At 41.8% G+C, this 24,281-nt stretch overlaps 1 protein-coding gene across 1 annotated transcript in view; it reads right to left on the bottom strand.

Moving 5' to 3' along the window:
- The window catches only part of SLC35D1 (solute carrier family 35 member D1), an 82,681-nt gene that overhangs the window by 42,798 nt on the left and 15,602 nt on the right, over positions 1–24,281 (bottom strand). Inside the window, exon 8 of the mRNA XM_030207194.1 lies at positions 17,674–17,766. Within this exon, the coding sequence (XP_030063054.1) occupies positions 17,674–17,766 (93 nt within the window). The remainder of the gene's footprint in view (positions 1–17,673; positions 17,767–24,281) is intronic.

The raw sequence follows: 24,281 nt of genomic DNA on the forward strand, positions 1-24,281 counted from the left end.
ACAGTGGTGGAAATAAGTATTTGATCCCTTGCTGATTTTGTAAGTTTGCCCACTGACAAAGACATGAGCAGCCCATAATTGAAGGGTAGGTTATTGGTAACAGTGAGAGATAGCACATCACAAATTAAATCCGGAAAATCACATTGTGGAAAGTATATGAATTTATTTGCATTCTGCAGAGGGAAATAAGTATTTGATCCCCCACCAACCAGTAAGAGATCTGGCCCCTACAGACCAGGTAGATGCTCCAAATCAACTCGTTACCTGCATGACAGACAGCTGTCGGCAATGGTCACCTGTATGAAAGACACCTGTCCACAGACTCAGTGAATCAGTCAGACTCTAACCTCTACAAAATGGCCAAGAGCAAGGAGCTGTCTAAGGATGTCAGGGACAAGATCATACACCTGCACAAGGCTGGAATGGGCTACAAAACCATCAGTAAGACGCTGGGCGAGAAGGAGACTGTTGGTGCCATAGTAAGAAAATGAAAGAAGTACAAAATGACTGTCAATCGACAAAGATCTGGGGCTCCACGCAAAATCTCACCTCGTGGGGTATCCTTGATCATGAGGAAGGTTAGAAATCAGCCTACAACTACAAGGGGGGAACTTGTCAATGATCTCAAGGCAGCTGGGACCACTGTCACCACGAAAACCATTGGTAACACATTACGACATAACGGATTGCAATCCTGCAGTGCCCGCAAGGTCCCCCTGCTCCGGAAGGCACATGTGACGGCCCGTCTGAAGTTTGCCAGTGAACACCTGGATGATGCTGAGAGTGATTGGGAGAAGGTGCTGTGGTCAGATGAGACAAAATTGAGCTCTTTGGCATGAACTCAACTCGCCGTGTTTGGAGGAAGAGAAATGCTGCCTATGACCCAAAGAACACCGTCCCCACTGTCAAGCATGGAGGTGGAAATGGTATGTTTTGGGGGTGTTTCTCTGCTAAGGGCACAGGACTACTTCACTGCATCAATGGGAGAATGGATGGGGCCATGTACCGTACAATTCTGAGTGACAACCTCCTTCCCTCCGCCAGGGCCTTAAAAATGGGTCGTGGCTGGGTCTTCCAGCACGACAATGACCCAAAACATACAGCCAAGGCAACAAAGGAGTGGCTCAGGAAGAAGCACATTAGGGTCATGGAGTGGCCTAGCCAGTCACCAGACCTTAATCCCATTGAAAACTTATGGAGGGAGCTGAAGCTGCGAGTTGCCAAGCGACAGCCCAGAACTCTTAATGATTTAGAGATGATCTGCAAAGAGGAGTGGACCAAAATTCCTCCTGACATGTGTGCAAACCTCATCATCAACTACAGAAGACGTCTGACCGCTGTGCTTGCCAACAAGGGTTTTGCCACCAAGTATTAGGTCTTGTTTGCCAGAGGGATTAAATACTTATTTCCCTCTGCAGAATGCAAATAAATTCATATACTTTCCACAATGTGATTTTCCGGATTTAATTTGTGATGTGCTATCTCTCACTGTTACTAATAACCTACCCTTCAATTATGGGCTGCTCATGTCTTTGTCAGTGGGCAAACTTACAAAATCAGCAAGGGATCAAATACTTATTTCCACCACTGTATGTTCATTTGTGAGATTTTTGAATAGTTGTGATTCTAATATTCAATGTGAGGTGCAATCATTGGGTACCACAGTACAATTTTTAGATATTGATATATGTTATGTAAGCAACCAATTTATAACCAGTGTTTACCGTAAACCAACTGATAGAAATACCATCCTACATTTTGGCACTCATCATCCCAGAGAGCTGAAAGAGAGTATACCCATTGGACAATTTTTACGGATTAAAAGATTGTGTTCAGATAACATGCAATTTGTTCAACAAGCTCAAATAATGACAGAGAGGTTCCAACAGTGAAGATATACCCCCTACATACTATTCGGTCGGCCTATAAAAGGGCAAAATATGCACAGCGGTGCTGGTTAACAAAAAGAAGGGAGACAAATGAAAACCAAGGTGGGCATATTAATTGTATACTCCCGCATTACAAGCAAACACGGGCGATTCAAAATATTATCATGAAACACTGGTCAATACTATCATTACATCAGGGTTTATTCGAAAAACCCAAGTTTTCTTGTACTCGGGAAAGAAATATGGGAGAAATTCTATCTAAAAAAAAAAAACTGCTCAATTCACAGTTCATAGAAGAGTCAAGTAGAGGGCATACGCAATGTAACGCATGTGTGTACTGCAGGTATGCAATATGTACAGATCAAATTTGGATAAACAATTAAGAAATATTTTTATTTAAAAGCCAGAACTGATTGTAACACACAAAATGTTGTATATGGTATACGTTACCCCTGTCAATTATGGTATACAGGGGAAACAACATACAAGATCAAGATGCGCATAGCGCAACATTATACAAAAGTGACACTCCGTTAGTCAGTCACTGGCTGCAATACCAACATTGAATATATGATTTACAATTTGCCGTACTCGTTTGCATTCAGAAAGGTAGAGGTTGCATTGAAAAACACTTAATTCGCAAGGAACAGCGATTAATATTTAATTGGAATACTGTGGAACCCAACGGACTTAATAAGGAGATTGATTGGTCCTTGTTAATGTCCCTATAAAAGGAAATAGAGTCTAATGTAGGGTCATCAGATTCAATGCGATGATGTTATCATGCCAGAAGCTGGAGTAAGTCATGGTGTGCCTGACGTTCAAGTGAGGCTGCTTAAGGTATTTTGTTTAAGAATAAAAAATAATCTATATTTAAGAGGTATATTGTGTGACAGTGTGTGTAATTCATTATGTTGTTTGTATAAGGTCTCCTGATGAAGTAGTATGAAACACGGCCTGTGTCGAGACCGAAGAAAGATACCGAGTTTGTTGGTACGTGAGAAAACTATCTAGATGAAGTTCGACTAGAGACTTTTCTATTGGTGGACTTTGTTTCAACTGCTTGGATACAACATTGGGTAATTTGGATACGCCAAGTGTGTCAGGATTATAAATCAATCATCTATTGTATTTGCAAGATTTACCACTACTGCCTGGACATATGATTAGGCAGTATGAGTTGAGCACGCTAGATGTGTCAAGATTAATAGACTACTCTGTGTAGATAGAATGTATTTGGATACAGGCAGCAGATGATGTTTTGTATATTCCTGAGAATCTAGCATGTGATGTTTTTGTTCTTTCCTGAGAAAGTAGCAGAATAGCAGGTGATGTTTGTACATTCCTGAGCAGGTTCACGAGCTGTTCATGTAGAGTTGTTCTTGTAAGCAATGCATGATCATGGTTGTGTAAGCAAAATGTAACCAATAGTAATGATAATACATGTAATATCCATGAATATTCATAGAGTATATAAGAAGGGGATTGACTCCCAAATAAAGAGTTTTTTGCCCAGACACACGAGAGGAGAGTTATTTTGCAACATCTGGTGACCCCGACGTGATCGGTGAAAACGTGACGTACTTACTACGACTGGAACAGTCAGCGCGCCATTCCTTCTACGGAACACTGTAAGTATGGGGGAAATTTAACATCATCACATAAACAACATGCACAGGAGCTATATACTATAACGCAAAGATATGGTTCCTCCCGAAATCCAATAACTCTTAAAGATATAGAGCGTTTTAATTGAGGAAATAGTTTGTCAATGTCCCTGGTATCCAGAGAAGGGATCATTCGATCCTCAAACATGGGAAAAGATAGGGCAGCAGTTTCGTTTAGAGCCTAGAGTTTCGACTCCTATATTATTGACTTGGAGAGAGATATATTCTACTATAGTAATTCTCTCTTCTGGATTGACAGGCATTACTAACGAAAATATATCCAACAAATTGCCAGGCAAGACCTGGTCTCTTTTACCTCCCGCGACTCTTGGACCTACACCTTCTCCTCCTTCTTGTCGGCTGGCCACCGATATGGGAAGGGAAGAGCAAAACAAAACTCCTGACTTTACTACTACTACCCCTAATAAACCAATTGAAATATCCAAAACAACAACGCTAATGATAGCGTTATTATTACCAAAACACCAAAGAGCGTAGAACGACCTAGTTTAATTCAATTAGGTATACAGCAAGCACGAAAAAATGGTGAATTCATTTGGAACGATGATCTATGGGATAATTCGGAACCTAATCCTAATTTATACCCAGTTACTAGAACTACAACAATAGAGGCAGGGAACGAAACACATCATGCAGAATGGACTGCTCTACCTTATCAAGTTTTGAGAGAATTACGTAGAGCTATCGTAGAATCAGGTTTAAAAAGTTCATTTGTTCAAGGCATGATAGAAGGGATTAGTAACGGTTACTTAATGACTCCAAAAGATTGGAAAGACCTTTTCCGTATGCTGTTAACTCCTGCGCAATATGTAGTGTGGGATAATGAATATAAGCAAGCAGCACAACTTATCACTGGGACTAATTTGGTGCCTGATCAAATTTATGGATCGGGACCATTTTCAACCCTTGATATGCAAATTCAACAAAACGATACCTGTTTTCAAGCCATAGGCACTTGTATCTTGCGAGCATTTAAAAGAACACCAGAAGGGAATAAACCAACAAAATCTTTTGCATCAATTAAACAGGGTGCAACCGAATCTTACCTTCAATTTGTTAATCGATTGCAGGAAGCTGTAACTAGGCAAATTGATAATCTTGATGCGCAAACAGAGTTATTGATTAAATTAGCCCAAGAAAATGCAAATTCAGATTGCAAAAAGGCATTGCAGACTGTAGCTCATCGCCCAGGAATTACTTTAGCAGATTTATTGAGCGCATGTGCAGATGTGGGGACTCATGGTTATTCTATGAATTTGTTAGCAGGAGCTATACAAAAAGGTAATAAGCCACAGGGGACGTGTTTTAATTGTAAGAAACCAGGACATTTTCGAGCTCAGTGTAGAGCCCCAGGAGGGGGTGCCAACTTTGCAAAAGGACCTTCTCGACCTTCTCGAAAATGTCCTCGATGTCAAAAAGGATATCATTGGGCCAATCAATGTCGCTCTAATCCAATTAATTCCACACCGCCACCCCCAAAAAACTTTGCTCCGGGTTAACTCCTAACCTCGGTCCAAAGGGAGTGCAAGGGTCTTTTGCTCATAGTACTACTGCTACACAAGGTAGTGCAGGAATTGACCTTATTGCAGCGGAATGTAAAACTGCCATCTTACCTCATGAAGTTTTGGTATATAATACTACCTTTAAAGGACCCATTCCAGCGGCTACTGTAGGTTTAGTATTACCTCGCTCCTCTGCATCGAAGGCAGGTATTCATGTTATCCCTGGAGTTATTGATGCTGATTACACAGGCATTGTTAAAATTCAAGTATGGTCCTCATCACCTTTAACAATTTCTCCCGGGGACTCGTGGGCACAATTAATTATTTTACCATATTTTACAGCACCTATTCCTTCTACTGTCTCTCGTACAGGGGGCTTTGGATCTACGCGACAGGTAAGTGCAGTTTTAAAACCGGTTTCTAATGCACGACCCACTGCTCAATTTTTTTTGCAACAAAAGCCTTTTGTTGGTATATTAGATACCGGGGCGGATGTTTCTGTCATAGCTTATAAACAATGGCCTGTGGAATGGCCCATTGAAGATACTTCACATGTGACAGGAATAGGGGGAACTCAGTCAGCCTCCCAAAGTTCTCAATGGTTATCTATTACATATCCTAACGATACCAAGGTTCTAGGACATATTAAGCCCTGTATTTTACAAGTACCCTTTAATTTATGGGGTCGTGACCTTTTGGAACAATTAGATGCATCATTGATCCTACCTGATTAACAGTTCATAAATATGTCTTTTTCTCTTCCTTTGGAATGGAAAACTGACAAACCTGTTTGGGTAGAGCAGTGGCCGATTACCAGAGAAAAACTGTTGATTTTACATCAATTGGTGGAAGAACAATTACAATTAAATCACATTGAGCCTACCAATTCTCCATATAATACTCCGGTATTTGTGATCAAGAAAAAATCCGGAAAATGGAGATTTTTACATGACCTACGAGCTATTAATGCGATTTTAGAACCAATGGGCCCGTTACAATGTGGTATTCCAAATCCTAATTTGATTCCTTATGATTATCAATTAGCTATTATAGATCTGAAGGATTGTTTTTTTTCAATTCCTCTCCAGGAAAAAGATTATAAATACTTTGCTTTTACTGTACCTGTTTACAATAATGCACACCCTACTACTAGGTATTGTTGGAAAGTTTTGCCCCAGGGAATGTTAAATTCACCCACTATTTGTCAATACTATGTTCATCAAGCCTTGCAACCATTTCGTGCCTATTTCCCTCAACTTTTGGTATATCATTATATGGATGATATACTAATTGCAGGGATAACTCTTCCCCCTTCTTGGAAATCTACTTTAATTTCTATCTTGGCCTCCTCAGGATTAACAATTGCCTCAGAGAAGGTTCAAGAAAAGGAACCCTATTTATATCTAGGTTTCCGTATGACTAAAGCTGCAGCCCAACCTGTCGCTCCTCATCTCAATTTACAGTCTCCCACGACATTACATCAATTACAAGAGATTTTAGGAAATCTCAATTGGTTACGTCCCTACTTGAAACTTCCTACAGAATTTTTACAACCCCTGTTTCTCGCATTAAAAGGTCATAAAACACCTGCTGAATTAATTACACTCACTGCATCGCAACAAACAATTCTGTCACAATTGGATCAAATCTTACAAACAAAATGGACAGATAGACGAGATGCATTTGCCCTTTTTTGTTTTTGCGTTCTCAAAGACCCCACCCACCGACAACCGTTTGGTGTCTTATATCAAGATACAACTCCTCCGAAATTGATAGAATGGGTCTATTTACAGAATACTCTCCATTCTACTATTACACAATGGCCCCAGCAACTAGCCTTGCTGATTACTAAAGCTCGAGAGCGAGCAACATTCATGACTGGTTTCGACATTCTTAAACTCATCATTCCTCATTCTTTGTGGCAGTGGGAAAAAATGATTCAGTTCTCCGACGACTTGCAATTTATTTTAGCCACTTATGTTGGTATTATAGATTGCCACTATCCTAAAGACCCTCGCATACAGGGCACATCCATTTTGCCAATCACTCTTCATGATCCCATTTCTTTACGTCCACTCCCTACTGCTCTCACCGTCTTTACAGATGGTAGTCCCACTCGTGGGGTGGTTACTTGGTACAATCTGAACAAATGGCACGTCAAATTTACCTCTCCACAAACCTCTGCTCAACGTTCAGAGCTTGCTGCCATCATCCTGGCTCTTTCTTTATTTTCAGATCAACCACTGAATCTTATTGTTGACAGTCAATATTGTGCTAATCTTGTCCGTCGCATGCCCGACAGTTATGTATCATTCAAAATGGATGCCTCTTTTTATGCTTTACTGTTAACCCTCCAAGGTTACTTGGAGAATCGCCTTTCTTCTCTCTTTATAGGTCATATCCGCAGTCATCAACCTTTTCCTGGTGGTCTGTCTGAAGGGAATGCTCGAGCGGATCGCCATCTTCATTTTTTCTCCACAGCACACTGCAGTCATGAACTTCATCATCAAAATGCACCTAGCCTAGCTCGCCAGTTTCAAATTTCTTTAGAAGAAGCTAGAGCTATTATCAAAAATTGTCCACAATGTTCCTTTTCAGCTCCTACTACCTTTTTCCTGGAGTTAATCCTCGTGGTCTGGAAGTTAATAGCCTCTGGCAAATGGACGTTACTCACTTTCCCCCTTTTGGTCAATGGTCTAAGCTTCATGTGGTTGTTGATACTCATTCTGGATTTTTGTGGGTCACTGCACAAAAAGGGGAAACTACATCTCATGTCCGCTCTCATCTTCTCCAAGCTTTTGCGGTCATGGGTGTTCCTAAAACTCTCAAGACAGACAATGCCCCTGCTTATACTTCCACCTCCTTACAGGAGTTCCTGACCCTCTGGCATATTGAGCACCTTTTTGGTATCCCCTATAACTCCACTGGTCAAGCTATTGTTGAACGTGCTAATCGCACACTGAAAACTGCTTTAAGTAATCTGACTACAAAAAAAGACGGTATTCTCCGTCATAGAGTAAGCATTGATGAATGCTTAGCACAAATCCTTTACACACTGAATCATCTCAATCTCATCAATAATCCTGCTACAAAAACTTTTTCTTCCAGATTTGAACAACATTTTCGTACTCCTGCCCCACCTTTATCTCGTCCTTTGGTCATATACCGACAACTACCTTCTGATCAGTGGAGTTCCCCTGTGCCTCTCCTTACCTGGGGTCGTGGTTACGCTGCTGTTCAAACAGATTCTGGCCCGGTGTGGATTCCAGCAAAGTGGGTGAAACCTCATGTCGTGGCATCAAGGTCTTCACAACCCAATTCCCAATTTCACACTCACCCTTCAAGGACCGCAGATGCAAACACGCAAACGGTCAGTGACTCGTCAACCTAATGCTCCTGTTACTTGGGGACAAATTAAAGCCTTGAGTCAACAAGCTACAGAGACTTTAGAAAAAGCTCATATTGAAAAGACTGATGATAACTTCGTAGTGGCTATTATTGCAGCGCTTAATGCTAATTCCATTACATTGCTTCTACTGTGTTGTTGTTTGTACATACCTTGTGGACAGTCACAATTACTTCCCACAAAAAATATTTGGGAAGCGTTTGCAATTTCACTGAACCAAACTGATTTCTGTCTTTCTCATCAAAAGGCAGTTGGAGAAGTTTTGGCAACTTGCCTGATTCCAGTATGTCATGATCCTAAAGATATGCAAAATGATACTTGGTTTTATTCACAGCTTCCTGTTAATTCATCCTATCGAAATGCTTCTTATGAATACCATAATTGGGGAACACAAACCCTGTTGCCGCCTACTTTGGCAATGCATGTGAGAACCAATCAAATAGCTAGTATCAATATGACATGTGCTCGTATGGTTAATTGTACCCGATCAAATTGTGTTAATTTTGGACCAACTTTGTTAAATTGTAGCTCCTACGAAAATGTTTCATATATTTATAAATTTACTCATTTACCCCCTGGCTGGTTTTGGTCATGTGGAATGTATACCTTTAATTATATTCCAGCTAATATATCTGATGGTACTACATGCTGTCTAAGTCGACTCACTATGGTACTTCCCAGTAAACATATTTTATTTTCTAACTCCTCACATATGCGATCCAAGCGTATGACCCTTGCTGCCAATTGCAATGATAATGTTAAATTTCTGAGTCAAACTGAATATCTGGCACTTGCATTTTCATTAATAGGTGTCCCTGCATTGGCAGCGGCAAATGCAAAAAATATTCGTGAATTAGCCTGTTGGGCAATTAAATCAATCAATGCAACCTCCACTGCTATTAGTTTACTTAATGCTGAGCAACAGCAATTACGTCATGGAGTTTTACAAAATCGAGCAGCCATTGATTATCTTTTATTACTTAACCATCATGGTTGCGAAGAGTTTCAGGACATGTGCTGTTTTAATTTATCTGACAATTCAAAGGCCATTGACAACAATTAGCTTTCCTACGGAATTTAACTACTCATATTACTATTCATAATAACCTACTCTCTGATGTATGGGATCAATTGTGGCAATGGATCCCTTGGACCTGGCTCCGCCCTATTATCCAGTATTTAGTCATTGGTATTTTGTTTTCACTATTTTTTGCTGTTGTATACAATGCATTCCTAACCTTTTTTCTTTATGTTTTCCTCGTCCATTCGCTCCAACACGTCACTCTGCTCAATATGTTTATAAGCTATTACAAACATCTCCACCTCCATCTCCAGCTGGCACACCACGGAGATTTCATTAAAAAAAAAAAAAAAGGTGGAGATGTAGATAGAATGTATTTGGATACAGGCAGCAGATGATGTTTTGTATATTCCTGAGAATCTAGCATGTGATGTTTTTGTTCTTTCCTGAGAAAGTAGCAGAATAGCAGGTGATGTTTGTACATTCCTGAGCAGGTTCACGAGCTGTTCATGTAGAGTTGTTCTTGTAAGCAATGCATGATCATGGTTGTGTAAGCAAAATGTAACCAATAGTAATGATAATACATGTAATATCCATGAATATTCATAGAGTATATAAGAAGGGGATTGACTCCCAAATAAAGAGTTTTTTGCCCAGACACACGAGAGGAGAGTTATTTTGCAACAACTCTGTAGCGGACACATGGCATTGAATACACAAAAGTATTGCAGTTGACTTTGGGATTTTGCATATGGAAAAGACATGTTGGACTTTATCGATTGTGTATGTGAGAAATGTGTTAATGATAATAAAAGTTACAAATACTGCATTTGGGTGGGAGGGGGTTGGTGACCACTGGGGGAGTAAAGGGAGGTGATCCCCGATTCCCTCCAGTGGTCATCTGGTCATTTGGGGCACTTTTTTTGAGGCTTGGTCCTAAAAATAAATGGATCAAGTGAAGCCGGCTAAGTGCTCGTCAGAGCCGGCCTTCTTTTCTTCATTATCGGCTGAAGCTGGCCATCTCATAACCACGCCCCTGTCCCGCCTTCCATACCCTGCCGAAACGCCCCCTTTAACTTTGGCCGGCCCTGCGACGGAAAGCAGTTAAAGCTGGCCAAAATCGGCTTTCGATTATACCGATTTGGCCGGCTTCAGGAGATGGCCGGCCTTCTCGTTCGAAAATAAGCAGGATAGACAACAAAGTACCATAGGTTACTAAGTGCTTTGAAATTAGCCCCAATTGTGACTAAATATTGTTGATGTAACCCATTTGTTAGTAGTATATACATTTCTATGGGCATATTAGCGTTTAATGCACGTAAACCATTTACGCACGTTCAAAACACTAACGCGCCCATAGTGCCACTTAGTAAACATAGGTCCTTGTTTTTTTTTTTTTACTTTCTGGTATTTTGGTTTGCCTATCAATATTTTTTTATGTTTTTATATACACACATACCTTTGCCCTGGATCTAAAGTACTGGTAAATAAGTTTCAAGTTTAATAAAAGTTGATATAGTGCCTCTTAGTATAACTTCTGAAGTGGTTTACATAAATAATACATTTATTATATTCTATTATATATAAAAGTGAAAGGAACTACATTATGTACAGGACAGAAAAGGGGAGAAAAGAAAAAAAAAATTAAAAAGCTGCAAAACCAAGTTGAACACTGCACTCCCATAGAGCATGGCCATGGGATGGAATGAGTGACTGGGTCAGCCAAAAGCCTCTGTAAATAAGCGAGTCTTCAGTTCAATCTTAAAAGTTATATTTACCAGTACTTTATATCCAGAACGAAAAATTTAAAGCCTAATATCAGTTGGAGCTGGAGTTGGAATCGAAGGCTTGGTGTACTAACTATAGCCCTGCCTAAAAGTGTGGCTGATTTGTTAAATTGGATACTACGTGTTGGCAATATGAAGACAGAACGTGGCCACGTACTTGAACAGTGGCGATGCTGTGATTTTCCACAGGCATGGCACGTAGTTTATAAATTTATAAGCCACACTTTAAATATCAATTAAATTAAATTGCTGTCTGGTTGCTTTCCAGTGGAATGCCTCTGTCTGTTAAGTTCCGGCAGTACGCGTAGCTGGCCTGTTCTTTGTTCACATATTTTGCTTACTTCTTATTCAGACCTTCTGCCAGTATCCTGTCTGTTATTTACTCAACCTTTAAAAAACACACACACAAACAAACAAGCAAAAAAGAACACCTCTCAAAAACAAACTGAGGAAGTTTCTTTCTGTAGGGTCTTCCCTGTTCAAGGTCTTATCTCAAGTCGCCCTCCAGCTTGTTTCAGTGTTAGGAAATATCAGCAATCCTAGTTATATTTATTTATTTTTTGTTATATTTGTACCCCTCGCTTTCCCCACTCATGGCAGGCTCAATGCGGCTTACATGGGGCAATGGAGGGTTAAGTGACTTCACAAGGAGCTGCCTGTGCCTGAAGTGGGAATCGAACTCAGTTCCTCAGTAGCAACCAGCAGTGAAGAGTCTGGCTCCATATGTTTGTGAATAAAGGTTTTAAACACACGTGAGCAGGTTTTGAAGCACACGTGTTTAATAAAGATATTTTGTATTTAATAAGACTGGAGCTATTTAGTGATCCATATTCCAAGCCCATATGTGTGAATGAAGTAGGAAGTACTCCTGTAGCCAGGACCTGCCCACCAGGGGATGTATTATCCTTTCGCACCGAGGATATATCTCCAAATGTTGCCCGGGAGGGAAAGGTTAGGACAGCTGTTGTACTTGGTGATTCGATCATTAGGCATATAGATAGCTGGGTGGCTGGTGGACGTGAGGATCGCCTGGTGACTTGCCTGCCTGGTGCGAAGGTGGCGGACCTCACGTGTCACCTAGATAGGATTCTAGATAGTGCTGGGGAGGAGTCCGCTGTCTTGGTACATGTGGGTACCAATGACATAGGAAAATGTGGGAGAGAGGTTCTGGAAGCAAAATTTAGGCTCTTAGGTAGAAAGCTGAAATCCAGATCCTCCAGGGTAGCATTTTCTGAAATGCTACCTGTGCCACGCGCAGGGCCCAAGAGACAGGCAGAGCTCCAGAGTCTCAATGCGTGGATGAGACGATGGTGCAGGGAGGAGGGCTTTAGATTTGTTAGGAACTGGGCAACATTCTGGGGAAGGGGGAGCCTATTCCGAAAGGATGGGCTCCATCTTAACCAGAGTGGGACCAGGCTGCTGGCATCGGCGTTTAAGAAGGAGATAGAGCAGCTTTTAAACTAGAAATGGGGGGAAGGCCGACAGTCGCTCAAAAGAGCATGGTTCGGGATAAGGTATCTTTCCAAGATATCACCATAACAGGGAAGATAGAGTATCCTGATAGTGAGGTTGCAAAAGAGATTGTAGTAGATCGGGTATCTTTAAATAACAATAAAAATCAGACAAAAGATTGCCAATTAATACTGTCAAGTACTAAGCATGATGTACTTAGGAACAACAAACATAGTTTGAAATGTCTATATGCGAATGCCAGGAGCCTAAGAAATAAGATGGGGGAGTTAGAATATATTGCACTAAATGAAAAATTAGATATAATAGGCATCTCTGAGACCTGGTGGAAGGAGGATAACCAGTGGGACACTGTCATACCGGGGTACAAATTATATCGTAGTGATAGGGTGAATCGGATTGGTGGAGGGGTAGCATTGTATATTAACGAGAGCCTTGAATCAAATAGATTGAAAATTCTGCAGGAAGCAAAACACTCCTTGGAATCACTGTGGATTGAAATTCCATGTGCAAAGGGGAAAAGGATAGTGATAGGAGTGTACTACCGTCCGCCTGGCCAGGACGAACAGGCGGATGCGGAAATGTTAAAGGAAATCAGGGACGCAAACAAACTGGGCAACACAATAATAATGGGGGATTTCAATTACCCGCATATAGACTGGGGTAATGTAACATCTGTACACGCAAGGGACATAAGATTTCTTGATGAAATCAAGGACAGCTTCATGGAACAGCTAGTTCAGGAGCCGACAAGAGAAGGAAAAATACTAGACTTAGTCCTTAGTGGTGCTCATGATCTAGTGCAGGGGGTAACGATACGAGGGCCCGCTTGATAACAGTGATCATAATATGATCGGTTTTGATATTGGCATTGAAGGAAGTGAAACTAGGAAATCAAGTACGCTAGCGTTTAACTATAGAAAAGGTGATTACGACAAAATGAGAAAAATGGTGAAAAAAAGACTGAAAGGAGCAGCTCGCAGAGTAAAAACTTGCATCAGGCGTGGATGCTGTTTAAAAACGCCATCCTGGAGGTTCAGGACAAATATATTCCACGTATTAGAAAAAAGGGAAAAAAGACTAAACGTCAGCCGGCGTGGCTAAACAGTAAGATAAAGGAAATCATTAGAGCCAAAAAACAATCCTTCAGAAAGTGGAGAAGAGAACCAACTGAAAGTAACAGGATAGATCATAAGGAATGCCAAGCCAAATGCAAAGCGGAGATAAGGAGGGCAAAAAAGGACTTTGAGAAGAAATTAGCGTTGGAAGCAAAAATACATAGTAAAAACTTTTTTAGATACATTAAAAGCAGGAAACCGGCCAAAGAGTCGGTTGGGCCGCTGGACGAAAATGGTGTTAAAGGGGCGATCAAGGAGGACAAAGCCGTAGCGGAGAAATTAAACGAATTCTTTGCTTCGGTCTTCACCGAGGAGGATTTGGGGGGGACACCGGTGCCGGAAAGAATATTTGAAGCGGGGGAATCGGAGAAACTAAACAAATTCTCTGTAACCTTGGAGGATGTAATGGGTCAGTTCAGCAAGCTGAAGAGTAGTAAATCACCGGGACCTGATGGTATTCATCCCAGAGTATTAATAGAACTAAAAAATGAACTTGCGGAGCTACTGTTAGAAATATGCAATCTGTCCCTAAAATCGAGTGTAATACCGGAAGACTGGAGGGTAGCCAATGTTACTCCGATTTTTAAGAAGGGTTCCAGAGGAGATCCGGGAAATTATAGACCGGTGAGTCTGACGTCGGTGCCGGGCAAGATGGTGGAGGCTATTATTAAGAATAAAATTGCAGAGCATATACAAAAACATGGACTGATGAGACAAAGTCAGCACGGATTTAGTGAAGGGAAGTCTTGCCTCACCAATCTAATGCATTTTTTTGAGGGGGTAAGCAAACATGTGGACAATGGGGAGCCGGTTGATATTGTATATCTGGATTTTCAGAAGGCGTTTGACAAAGTGCCGCACGAAAGACTCCTGAAGAAATTGCAGAGTCATGGAATCGGAGGTAGGGTATTATTATGGATTAAGAACTGGTTGAAAGATAGGAAGCAGAGAGTAGGATTGCGTGGCCAGTATTCTCAGTGGAGGAGGGTAGTTAGTGGGGTCCCGCAGGGGTCTGTGCTGGGTCCGTTGCTTTTTAATGTATTTATAAATGACCTAGAGATGGGAATAACTAGTGAGGTAATTAAATTCGCCGATGACACAAAATTATTCAGGGTCGTCAAGTCGCAGGAGGAATGTGAACGATTACAGGAGGACCTTGCGAGACTGGGAGAATGGGCGTGCAAGTGGCAGATGAAGTTCAATGTTGACAAGTGCAAAGTGATGCATGTGGGTAAGAGGAACCCGAATTATAGCTACGTCTTGCAAGGTTCCGCGTTAGGAGTACGGATCAAGAAAGGGATCTGGGTGTCGTCGTCGATGATACGCTGAAACCTTCTGCTCAGTGTGCTGCTGCGGCTAGGAAAGCGAATAGAATGTTGGGTGTATTAAGAAGGGTATGGAGTCCAGGTGTGCGGATGTTATAATGCCGTTGTATCGCTCCATGGTGCGACCGCACCTGGAGTATTGTGTTCAGTACTGGTCTCCGTATCTCAAAAAAGATATAGTAGAATTGGAAAAGGTACAGCGAAGGGCGACGAAAATGATAGTGGGGATGGGACGACTTTCCTATGAAGAGAGGCTGAGAAGGCTAGGGCTTTTCAGCTTGGAGAAGAGACGGCTGAGGGGAGATATGATAGAAGTGTATAAAATAATGAGTGGAATGGATCGGGTGGATGTGAAGCGACTGTTCACGCTATCCAAAATACTAGGACTAGAGGGCATGAGTTGAAGCTACAGTGTGGTAAATTTAAAACGAATCGGAGAAAATTTTTCTTCACCCAACGTGTAATTAGACTCTGGAATTCATTGCCGGAGAACGTGGTACGGGCGGTTAGCTTGACGGAGTTTAAAAAGGGGTTAGATAGATTCCTAAAGGACAAGTCCATAGACCGCTATTAAATGGACTGGAAAAATTCCTCATTTTTAGGTACAACTTGTCTGGAATGTTTTTACGTTTGGGGAGCGTGCCAGGTGCCCTTGACCTGGATTGGCCACTGTCGGTGACAGGATGCTGGGCTAGATGGACCTTTGGTCTTTCCCAGTATGGCACTACTTATGTACTTATGTACTTATGTAAGACATGATTTGCAATGACTTCCAAGCATTTGTAAGTCTCTTAAAATTCCCTTCATGTCTGTCTGTTTCCACTGCTCAGGGATTCCCTATCCTGCTTCTCCTAGCCTTTCCTCTGTTCCCTCTCCTGTTCATTCTGTTTAATCACACTGGCACGAAAGGCAAAAAAAAGTAAAGCTTTGTAATTGAATTTTACCTTTCTACTTGCCTCTCCTTCCGGTCCCTGTTCCAATATTCTGTTACCATCCTTCATCTCCTACACCCCACTATCCCACTAATGGCCAGCCTTGCTGGCCTGCCTGGCCCTCACTCTGGTTGCTGGCCATGCTGTTCAGTTCTCCTTACATTCCTCTGCTTGTCCCTCCATCCCATGAACACCACTAACTTCTGCCCATTTTGCCAACTGTGTGATGTTAACGCTATGAGCCAACAAGTCGGCTTCAGGCAGTGCTGGTCGTCTGCCTCGCACTACTGTGGCAAACGTTGCAAGCTGCCACCAGCAAATTCCCAAAACGTAGTAACAAACTGGTCATATCACAACCCAGCGCTCTGCACGTGCCACCCGCCAAATTTCAGCAAACTTTCTCTGTGTTGTTGCGGCAAGAGGTCACAGACACAACCAGGACATAATAATCTTGGGTGGTATTCTTCTCAATGCACAGGCCACCATCAGCGGTAGCTCACGTCGTATGGTGCCCCTCCTGTGCTTATCACTTCCCACATCCCATCAGAAGGGGAGGAGAAGGAAGAAGACAGTGACACATTGGGACTACGTGTTCTCCTCTGATCCAAGGAATAACTGGGTTAATTGGAAAGTGTAGGATTATCCGGTGTCTTGTGTGGTTCAAATCTGCATTCTGACTCTGGCCAGCAAGGAGGAACATGTGGCCTGATGTGTGGCTGCTCATCTTATACCTCCTAATAGCTGCAGGACACAAAGTGTGGGTAGGAAGAGGAGCAAGAAACAAACTGTGTTTGAGTACAGAGCAAGCTGGGGTTCCATGATTGTCGGTGGTGGTGGGGGGGCAGGAGATGGCAAGTTGCCGGTACAAGCCACAATAGTGGTGGGAAGAGAGTAAGCTATGGGGGGTCAGTGATAGAGGGAACAGGAAAGTAGACAAGGAAAAAGCTGGGTGGGGAAGTGATTCGATATAAGTTGTAGAGAGAATCGAGGGAGTGTGACCTGGAGAATAAGTTCCTTAGACACAACTTTGTAGTGAAAGAAAAAAAAAAAAAAAAGTTAGGTGTCAGGACTGGCATAAAAAATGAGCAAATCCTGATGAGGGAATTCTGCATAAAAGAAATAAAGTATGCAGAATTTGAAGACATTGTGCACAAAATTCTCCCAATTATAACAAACATTTTAAAAAAAAGTAAGATTGTATCATGAAACACTTAAACACATCCAAGGTGGTAGTCATACTCAGGATAAAATAGTATTAGTAAGGCAAAAAAAAAAAAAAGTATTTAGGATACAAATGAAAGGAAAACCAGGGATAACTTTGCAGATCCCTGTCAGCATCCAGTGTGCCACTAGAAATAAACCCAAACAGAAACAAAACCGGTATTTTACAAGGGATTCCACTGTACTAGTGATGCTGTAAAACAGATAGAGATAAAAAGGATGCCCCCTCTCGAAAAGCCACACTTTTGCATGTAAAAAATGAAATTATTCTCTGAGCAGAAGATTTATTACAAACGGATTCTTAAAAGTTCTACCTTTTGTGCATCTCCCATGATGTAGGCAATGGCTGTGGTAGGAAGGATCATGAACAAGGCATTGTAATAGAGCAGGCCATATTTTCCCAGCTCCTGTAAAAGAACAGCAAGGCTTAGAAATGGAAGGCAGTGCACAAAATGCAGCAGTGGTATGTGAAAGGGTAAAGGGTCATGGACCTGATGCACCGCCTTTCTGTGGTACAACAAACAGCTGACATGATATGCTGGTACTTTTTACATTCCTAGGGAGCTCACAATCTTAGTTTTTATACCTGGGGGCAATGGAGGGTTACATGACTTGCCCAGAGTAAGAAGGAGCTGCAGTGAGATTTGAACCTAGTTCCCCAAGTTCTCAGTCCACTGCACTAACCATTAGGCAGAGTTTTAAACTCACCAGTAAATTTGCTCAAAAAAAAAAAAAAAGTTCAAATAATCAAACAAGATAATTAAAACAGTCTGAGTAAGAAATTCAAATGAGCTTAAGGAGTTTAAATACAATAGCCTTCCCAACCCCCAGGGAATGAACCATGGCACAGCAATGGGGGGAGGGGCCAAGGTCCCCCCCCCCCCCCACTTTGGGCTCAGGCCTCCTCCTGAACCGCAGCAACTCTTTACCATTGCTGGCAGCCAGCCAAATACAGTGCCACTGCTTCCCTCCTCGCACTGCTTCCTCCCTGCAGACGTTGGTGGCGTGCCTTCAGCTGCCAACGCCGGGACCTTCTTGTGCATCTGAGCATGCGTGAAAGTCCCAGTGTTGTTGGCTGAAGGCAAGAAGGGGAGCGATGGCACTGTATTTGGCTGGTAGTGCCTTGGCATTCCAGCTAGCAAAGGTATGGTTAGCACAGGATGGGGGAGGAGGAGGAATGCAATGCACCCTCTCCAGTCCACCCCAAGAACTGGAGATATTCCCAAGCTTTGTTCATTCAGATCTGATCTGACTGGTACCATTAAAAGACTCCAGCAGTAAATATAGCAACTACAGAGATGGTGTTACTTTTCCCTTCAGAGTATGCTGGAACGTTCCCTGCTAAATAAAACAAACTGTTCTTTATAGTGTCAGGAGTTAAGACCTATGGGTTTCCTTCAGCCAATGAGATTTTTTTTTTTTAAAGATCCCTCTGCATTTTTGTTCCACACAGAATGTATACACACAGGAATATTCTTTTCCACTGTACTTTGCTTTGATTACATAACGTAAGAACCTAAGAATAGCCATACTGTGTCAGACCAATGGTCCAGTATCCCGTTTCCAACATTGGCCAATCCAGGTCAAAAGTACCTGGCAGAAACCCAGATAGTAGCAAGATTCCAAGGTACTAATCTCAGGGTAAGCAGGGGCTTTCCCATGTCTATTATCTCAATAGCAGACTATGCACTTTTCCTCCAGGAACTTGTCCAAAACTTTTCTTAAACCCAGCTGTTACAATATCCCCTGGCAACGAGTTACTGTAGAGCAATCAATAGGGCTGTGAGGCCCAAATATTTTTGTTTTTGACATTTATGGACCTTTTGTTTTGTTCTGTTTTTTCCCCCCTTCATTACAGGAACAATATTGTTGGTAGTAGACTCTCTTTACTGAAAGAGGGAACACTATTTTAAAAAGGGACACAAAACAGACAAAATATTTTTTCCCTGTCACTTTTGGGCAGAAAAAGGATTTAAAAAATGACATGGGAAAAACTATTAACATTTCCAAATCATTTCAAACAAATGCACATGCCTAGCAATTAAAAAAGAACGAGTGAGCGAGGAGGGGAATCAAGATGGAGAGGGACTGTGGAGTGTCTCCTCCAGTTCCTCCCTTTCCTTCCCAATTCCTGCTATCCCTCTGCCCTGCCTGCCTAAGGTTCCTTTTCCATTTAGCTCCCAAGATCCTCTCCTCCCTTCTCAGCAAGAGCCCTTTTATTATGCTGTGTTAGGCACCAATGCATACCTAATGTAGCTTAAAATGCCATACCATGGGACACGCTCAACTGTCCTGCAGCAAGGGTCAAATTTGTGCATTAAAAAATATTTGTACTTTTTTGGGAGGGGGTCATGGGGTGGAGGGTGGGCATTCCTGCGCTACACTGCTCATCCACATTAGCAAGCGCCAACTGGTTAGCACAGGATTACAGGAGGGGAGTGGGAATAAAATCCAGGGTTTTCCAGAAACAGGACCACAAGAGATCTTGAGTGAAACAGGGTTTTACTGAAAATCAAAGTGACTCAACACAACGTGTTGAGTCACTTTGATTTTCAATAAACACTGTTTCACTCAAGACCTTTTGTGGTCCTGTTTCTACATAGTAACATAGTAGATGACAGCAGAGAACGACCGGTATGGTCCATCCAGTCTGCCCAACAAGATAAACTCATATGTGCTACTTTATGTGTATACCTGACCTTGATTTGTATCTGCCATTTTCAGGGCACAGACAGTAGAAGTCTGCCCAGCACTAGCCCCGCCTCCCAGCCAATGGCCCCGCCTCCCACCACCAGTGCTGCCACCCAATCTCCGCTAAGCTACTGAGGATCCATTCCTTCTGAATAGGATTCCTGGAAAACCCTGGTTTTTATTCCCACTCCCCTCCTCGACTTTCTTCGTGGGATCTTTTGAGTTCTCCACGCAAGTGGATTCTCTTTAGAACAGGATTACCACATGAGCCCTTACTTCCGCCCATTTTGTAGATATTAAGTGCTCACATGGTAAAAAATTTTTTTTTTTTTTTTAGTGACCACACACTAATGGTGACATTAGCGCATGGCCATTAATACAAAAGATTAGAAAAATCGGTTATTTTACGACTGCGGTAAAAATAGCCTTAGCTTGCAGGAAAAACCCATGCAAGGACTAAGTCCACTTTTTGCTGCAGCTTAGTAAAAGGACCCCTAAGATCCCTTCCCCCCCCCCCAAATAAAAAGCTAAATTAACTGGACACGAATGTTACGTCATGCAAGGTTCAGCGTTAGGAGTCACGGAATGAGAAAGGGACCTGGGAGTCATCATTGATGAAACATTGAAATCTTCTGCTCAGTGTGCTGCTGCGGCTAAGAAAGCAAATAGAATGTTAGGTATTATTAGGAATGGGATGGAAAACAAAAATGAGGATATTATAATGCCATTGTATCGGTCCATGGTGCGACCGCACCTAGAGTACTGTGTTCAATTCTGGTCGCCGCACCTCAAAAAAGATATAGTGGAATTGGAAAAGGTGCAGAGAATGGCGACAAAGATGATTAAGGGGATGGGACGAGTTTCCTATGATGAAAGGCTAAAGTGCTGGGGCTCTTCAGCTTGGAGAAAAAGCGGCTGAGGGGAGATATGATAGAGGTCTATAAAATAATGAGTGGAGTGGAAAATAGATATGGAGCATCTGTTTACGCTTTCAAAAAATACTAGGACATGGGGGCATGCGATGAAGCTGGAGTGCGGTACGTTTAAAACAAATAAGAGAACATTTTTCTTTACTCAGCGCGTAATTCGACTCTGGAATTCGTTGCCGGAGAATGTGGTTAAGGCAGTTAGCTTAGCAGAGTTTAAGAAAGGTTTGGACGGCTTCCTGAAGGAAAAGGCCATAGAATGTTATTAAAGGAACATAGGGAAAAATCCACTATTCCTGGGACAAGCAGTACAGAATGCTTTGCTCCGTGGATCTTGTCGGGTGATTGTGACCTGGATTGGCCACTGTCGGAGACAGGGTGCTGGGCTAGATGGACCTTTGGTCTGTCCCAGTGTGGCGATGCTTATGTCTTATAAAATGACCTTAAATATATTTTACATGATAAATTAGGGGCCCTGTTTACTAAGCCGCACTAGACACGCATTAGCATTTTTAGTACGCGCTGTATAGGAACTCACAATATTCCTTCTGGGTGCCTACACAGTTAGCGTACGCTAATTTTGTGCATGCGCTAAAAACGCTAGCGCACCTTAGTAAACAGGCCCTAAGTAGGCAACTACGCACAGCTTTATGGAAATGTGCCACAGTTGCTGCTGCTGTGACTATCCGGAGCTGGGTCTTTTCATGCCTCAACGTTAAGATCAAAGATTTCAAATCAGCTTGCATTTCTGGTAGCAAATACACCGTATTAACTAGCAACCAATGGTGAAAGACAGCAAGTTCTTCTAGAAAAAAAAAACTTCTATTTGGCACCTGGTATTTCCTAAATTGTTTTTTTATTTGCTTTTCTCTTACAATTAAAGAAAAAAAGGTAAAAACAAACATGAAAGATGGAAAATTCCACCACAATAAAATAAGCAGACAGGGTGGGAGAGAGGGGAGGGAACTGTTCTAGGGTAGACAATTGGAAGGGAGGGGGGGACATAGTCAGTGAAGTTCTGTAGTAGAAAGGATGATAGCTTCAGTAGTAATTGTTTGCATGGGAGCAACTAATCCTTGTTGAGGAATGTAAACCGTTCTGTTTTGCAGTTGCAACAAGACACGGTATATAAATCAACATAAATAAATAAAAATGTTATCATTTTCATTGTATGTGAATCTTTCAATAAAAAGTTTAAGCTAAAAAAAAAGCAGACAGTAAGAAAAGTGATGACACTAAATCAAAAAGAACATGAACATTTCTGGATAAGAGAAATAAATCTATTTATGACGACACGTGAATTTGGTTTAAGAAAGTGAACGAACCACTATGAGTTTCTGATGATCACAACTCTACTGTAATTCATTTTGGCTTGAGTTTTGCTTAAAGTTTTATATAACTCCTTTCTTGAGCAGATAATAAAAAACATATAACCAAAAGCAGAGGAAGCAAGCACATAACATAAAATCAATACCCTGACAAGGAAACAAATCAGCAATGCCACTACCTTCTCTTACATGAGCACGCAGTTATGGAATGCATTCATTACCCACAGACCTGAAAAAAAATTGAGGAAATAACTAACTTTCGCAAATCTCTGAAGACGTATTTCTTCAACAAGGCCTACAAAGAGAACCTATAGCCCCAACAATCCACCTCACCAATCCATCCAGTTATGAAAGTCCACCTTCTAAACTTACCCGCCCAACCACTTCCTTCTTCTTCCCCTTACTTAATCTCTACACATTACTAATTGTATCTAATATCCTGGAATGACAATATCATAACTAAACTACGTAAGCCACACTGAGCCTGCAAATAGGTGGGAAAATGTGGGATACAAATGCAATAAATAAATAAATAAGTCTAAAATTACAAAAAAAAAATAAAAAGCCCAAAAATATCCATTCATGCAGAACGGCAGTAATCAAGTGAACTTCGCACCAAAGGTTCACTGAATTCCTGCCTTAAATACCAATAACTAGAAAGCAAAGTCTGCTAGAGGACACACACACTACATTACATACAGGTCTATCATTGAGAAAGCTGTCTCTAGTCTTGCCCTTATAAACTGACAACTGAGGGAACATTTATTCTGCATCAGACTTCAATTGGGAGCCAATATAACTTAATGACAAAATGCTATCCCTCCCAGTTTATTTGCAGATGGCTTAACAGCAAAATAATCTGTAAATGAGCCTTTCAGGGAGCCCAAGCCCATTTGAGTAATTTAAATACAACAAGCCAAGCCCACACAAGAATTTAGTTATACTGAGGCTGATGAACTGTAGGAAAAACTAAAGAAAGCTTGTCTAATATCTCAGAGGTGTGTCCTTCCAGGGTAACCCCTAGGTTATAAACAATCAATTTGAGCAAACAGAGAACTCCTAGGGATCCTTTTACTAAAGGGTTGCTGCATGGCAACCAAGAACTACCGCCGGCCCAATATGGCCGCCGGAAATAGTTCTGCCTCCTGCACGCGCCATTTCCAGCACTACGAAAATTGTTCCGTATTTAATATACCGCTAACCCGGTGGCATTACGTGCTCTCCCCCATGCATGGCCATGTGGTAAGTGGAATCTTACTGCATGGCCATGTCTTTTTACCTGCTGCAGTAAAACGGCCTCAGCACACTTCAAGAACGGCCCCTGCCACTAGCGAGGGGCCCTTTTTACTGCAGCTTAGTAAAAGGTCCCCTAAGGACAACTATATTCTGTCCACAAGAACTTTGCATACATTTAGGTTCAGAAAGCTCTTAACTGCAATGTGCTGTCCACACCCACTTTCTGCCCATAACCTACCGAGTTTCTGCCCCCTAACATGACATGCCGTTAACAGAGGAGTTAGTATGCTGTCATGCCAACATAACACTTACTATTCTCATGCACCAGTAAGAACACTTTACTAAGTGGGTTAAGCAATTAACACACAAATTAATGGGCTGCAAATTTATTTTATTTTTTATTTTTGTTACATTTGTACCCCGCACTTTTTCCCACTCATGGCAGGCTCAATGCGGCAGGCAATGGAGGGTTAAGTGACTTGCCCAGAGTCACAAGGAGCTGCCTGTGCCGGGAATCAAACTCAGTTCCTCAGTTCCCCAGGACCAAAGTCCACCACCCTAACCACTAGGCCACTCCTCCACTACTTAAAAAAAAAAATTTTATACCAAATGGAGAAGTGTTCCCTTATCACCCCAAAAGAAGTTAAAAAAAAAAAACCCTTCCTTTAAAGGGAGCAAAACAACCGCAGAACCCATTTTCATTTCAAATAGAACAAATGGGTTCAACTTAATCTTACCTCA

Source organism: Microcaecilia unicolor, chromosome 6 (assembly GCF_901765095.1).
Source record: "Microcaecilia unicolor chromosome 6, aMicUni1.1, whole genome shotgun sequence".
Taxonomy (NCBI): Eukaryota; Metazoa; Chordata; class Amphibia; order Gymnophiona; family Siphonopidae; genus Microcaecilia; species Microcaecilia unicolor.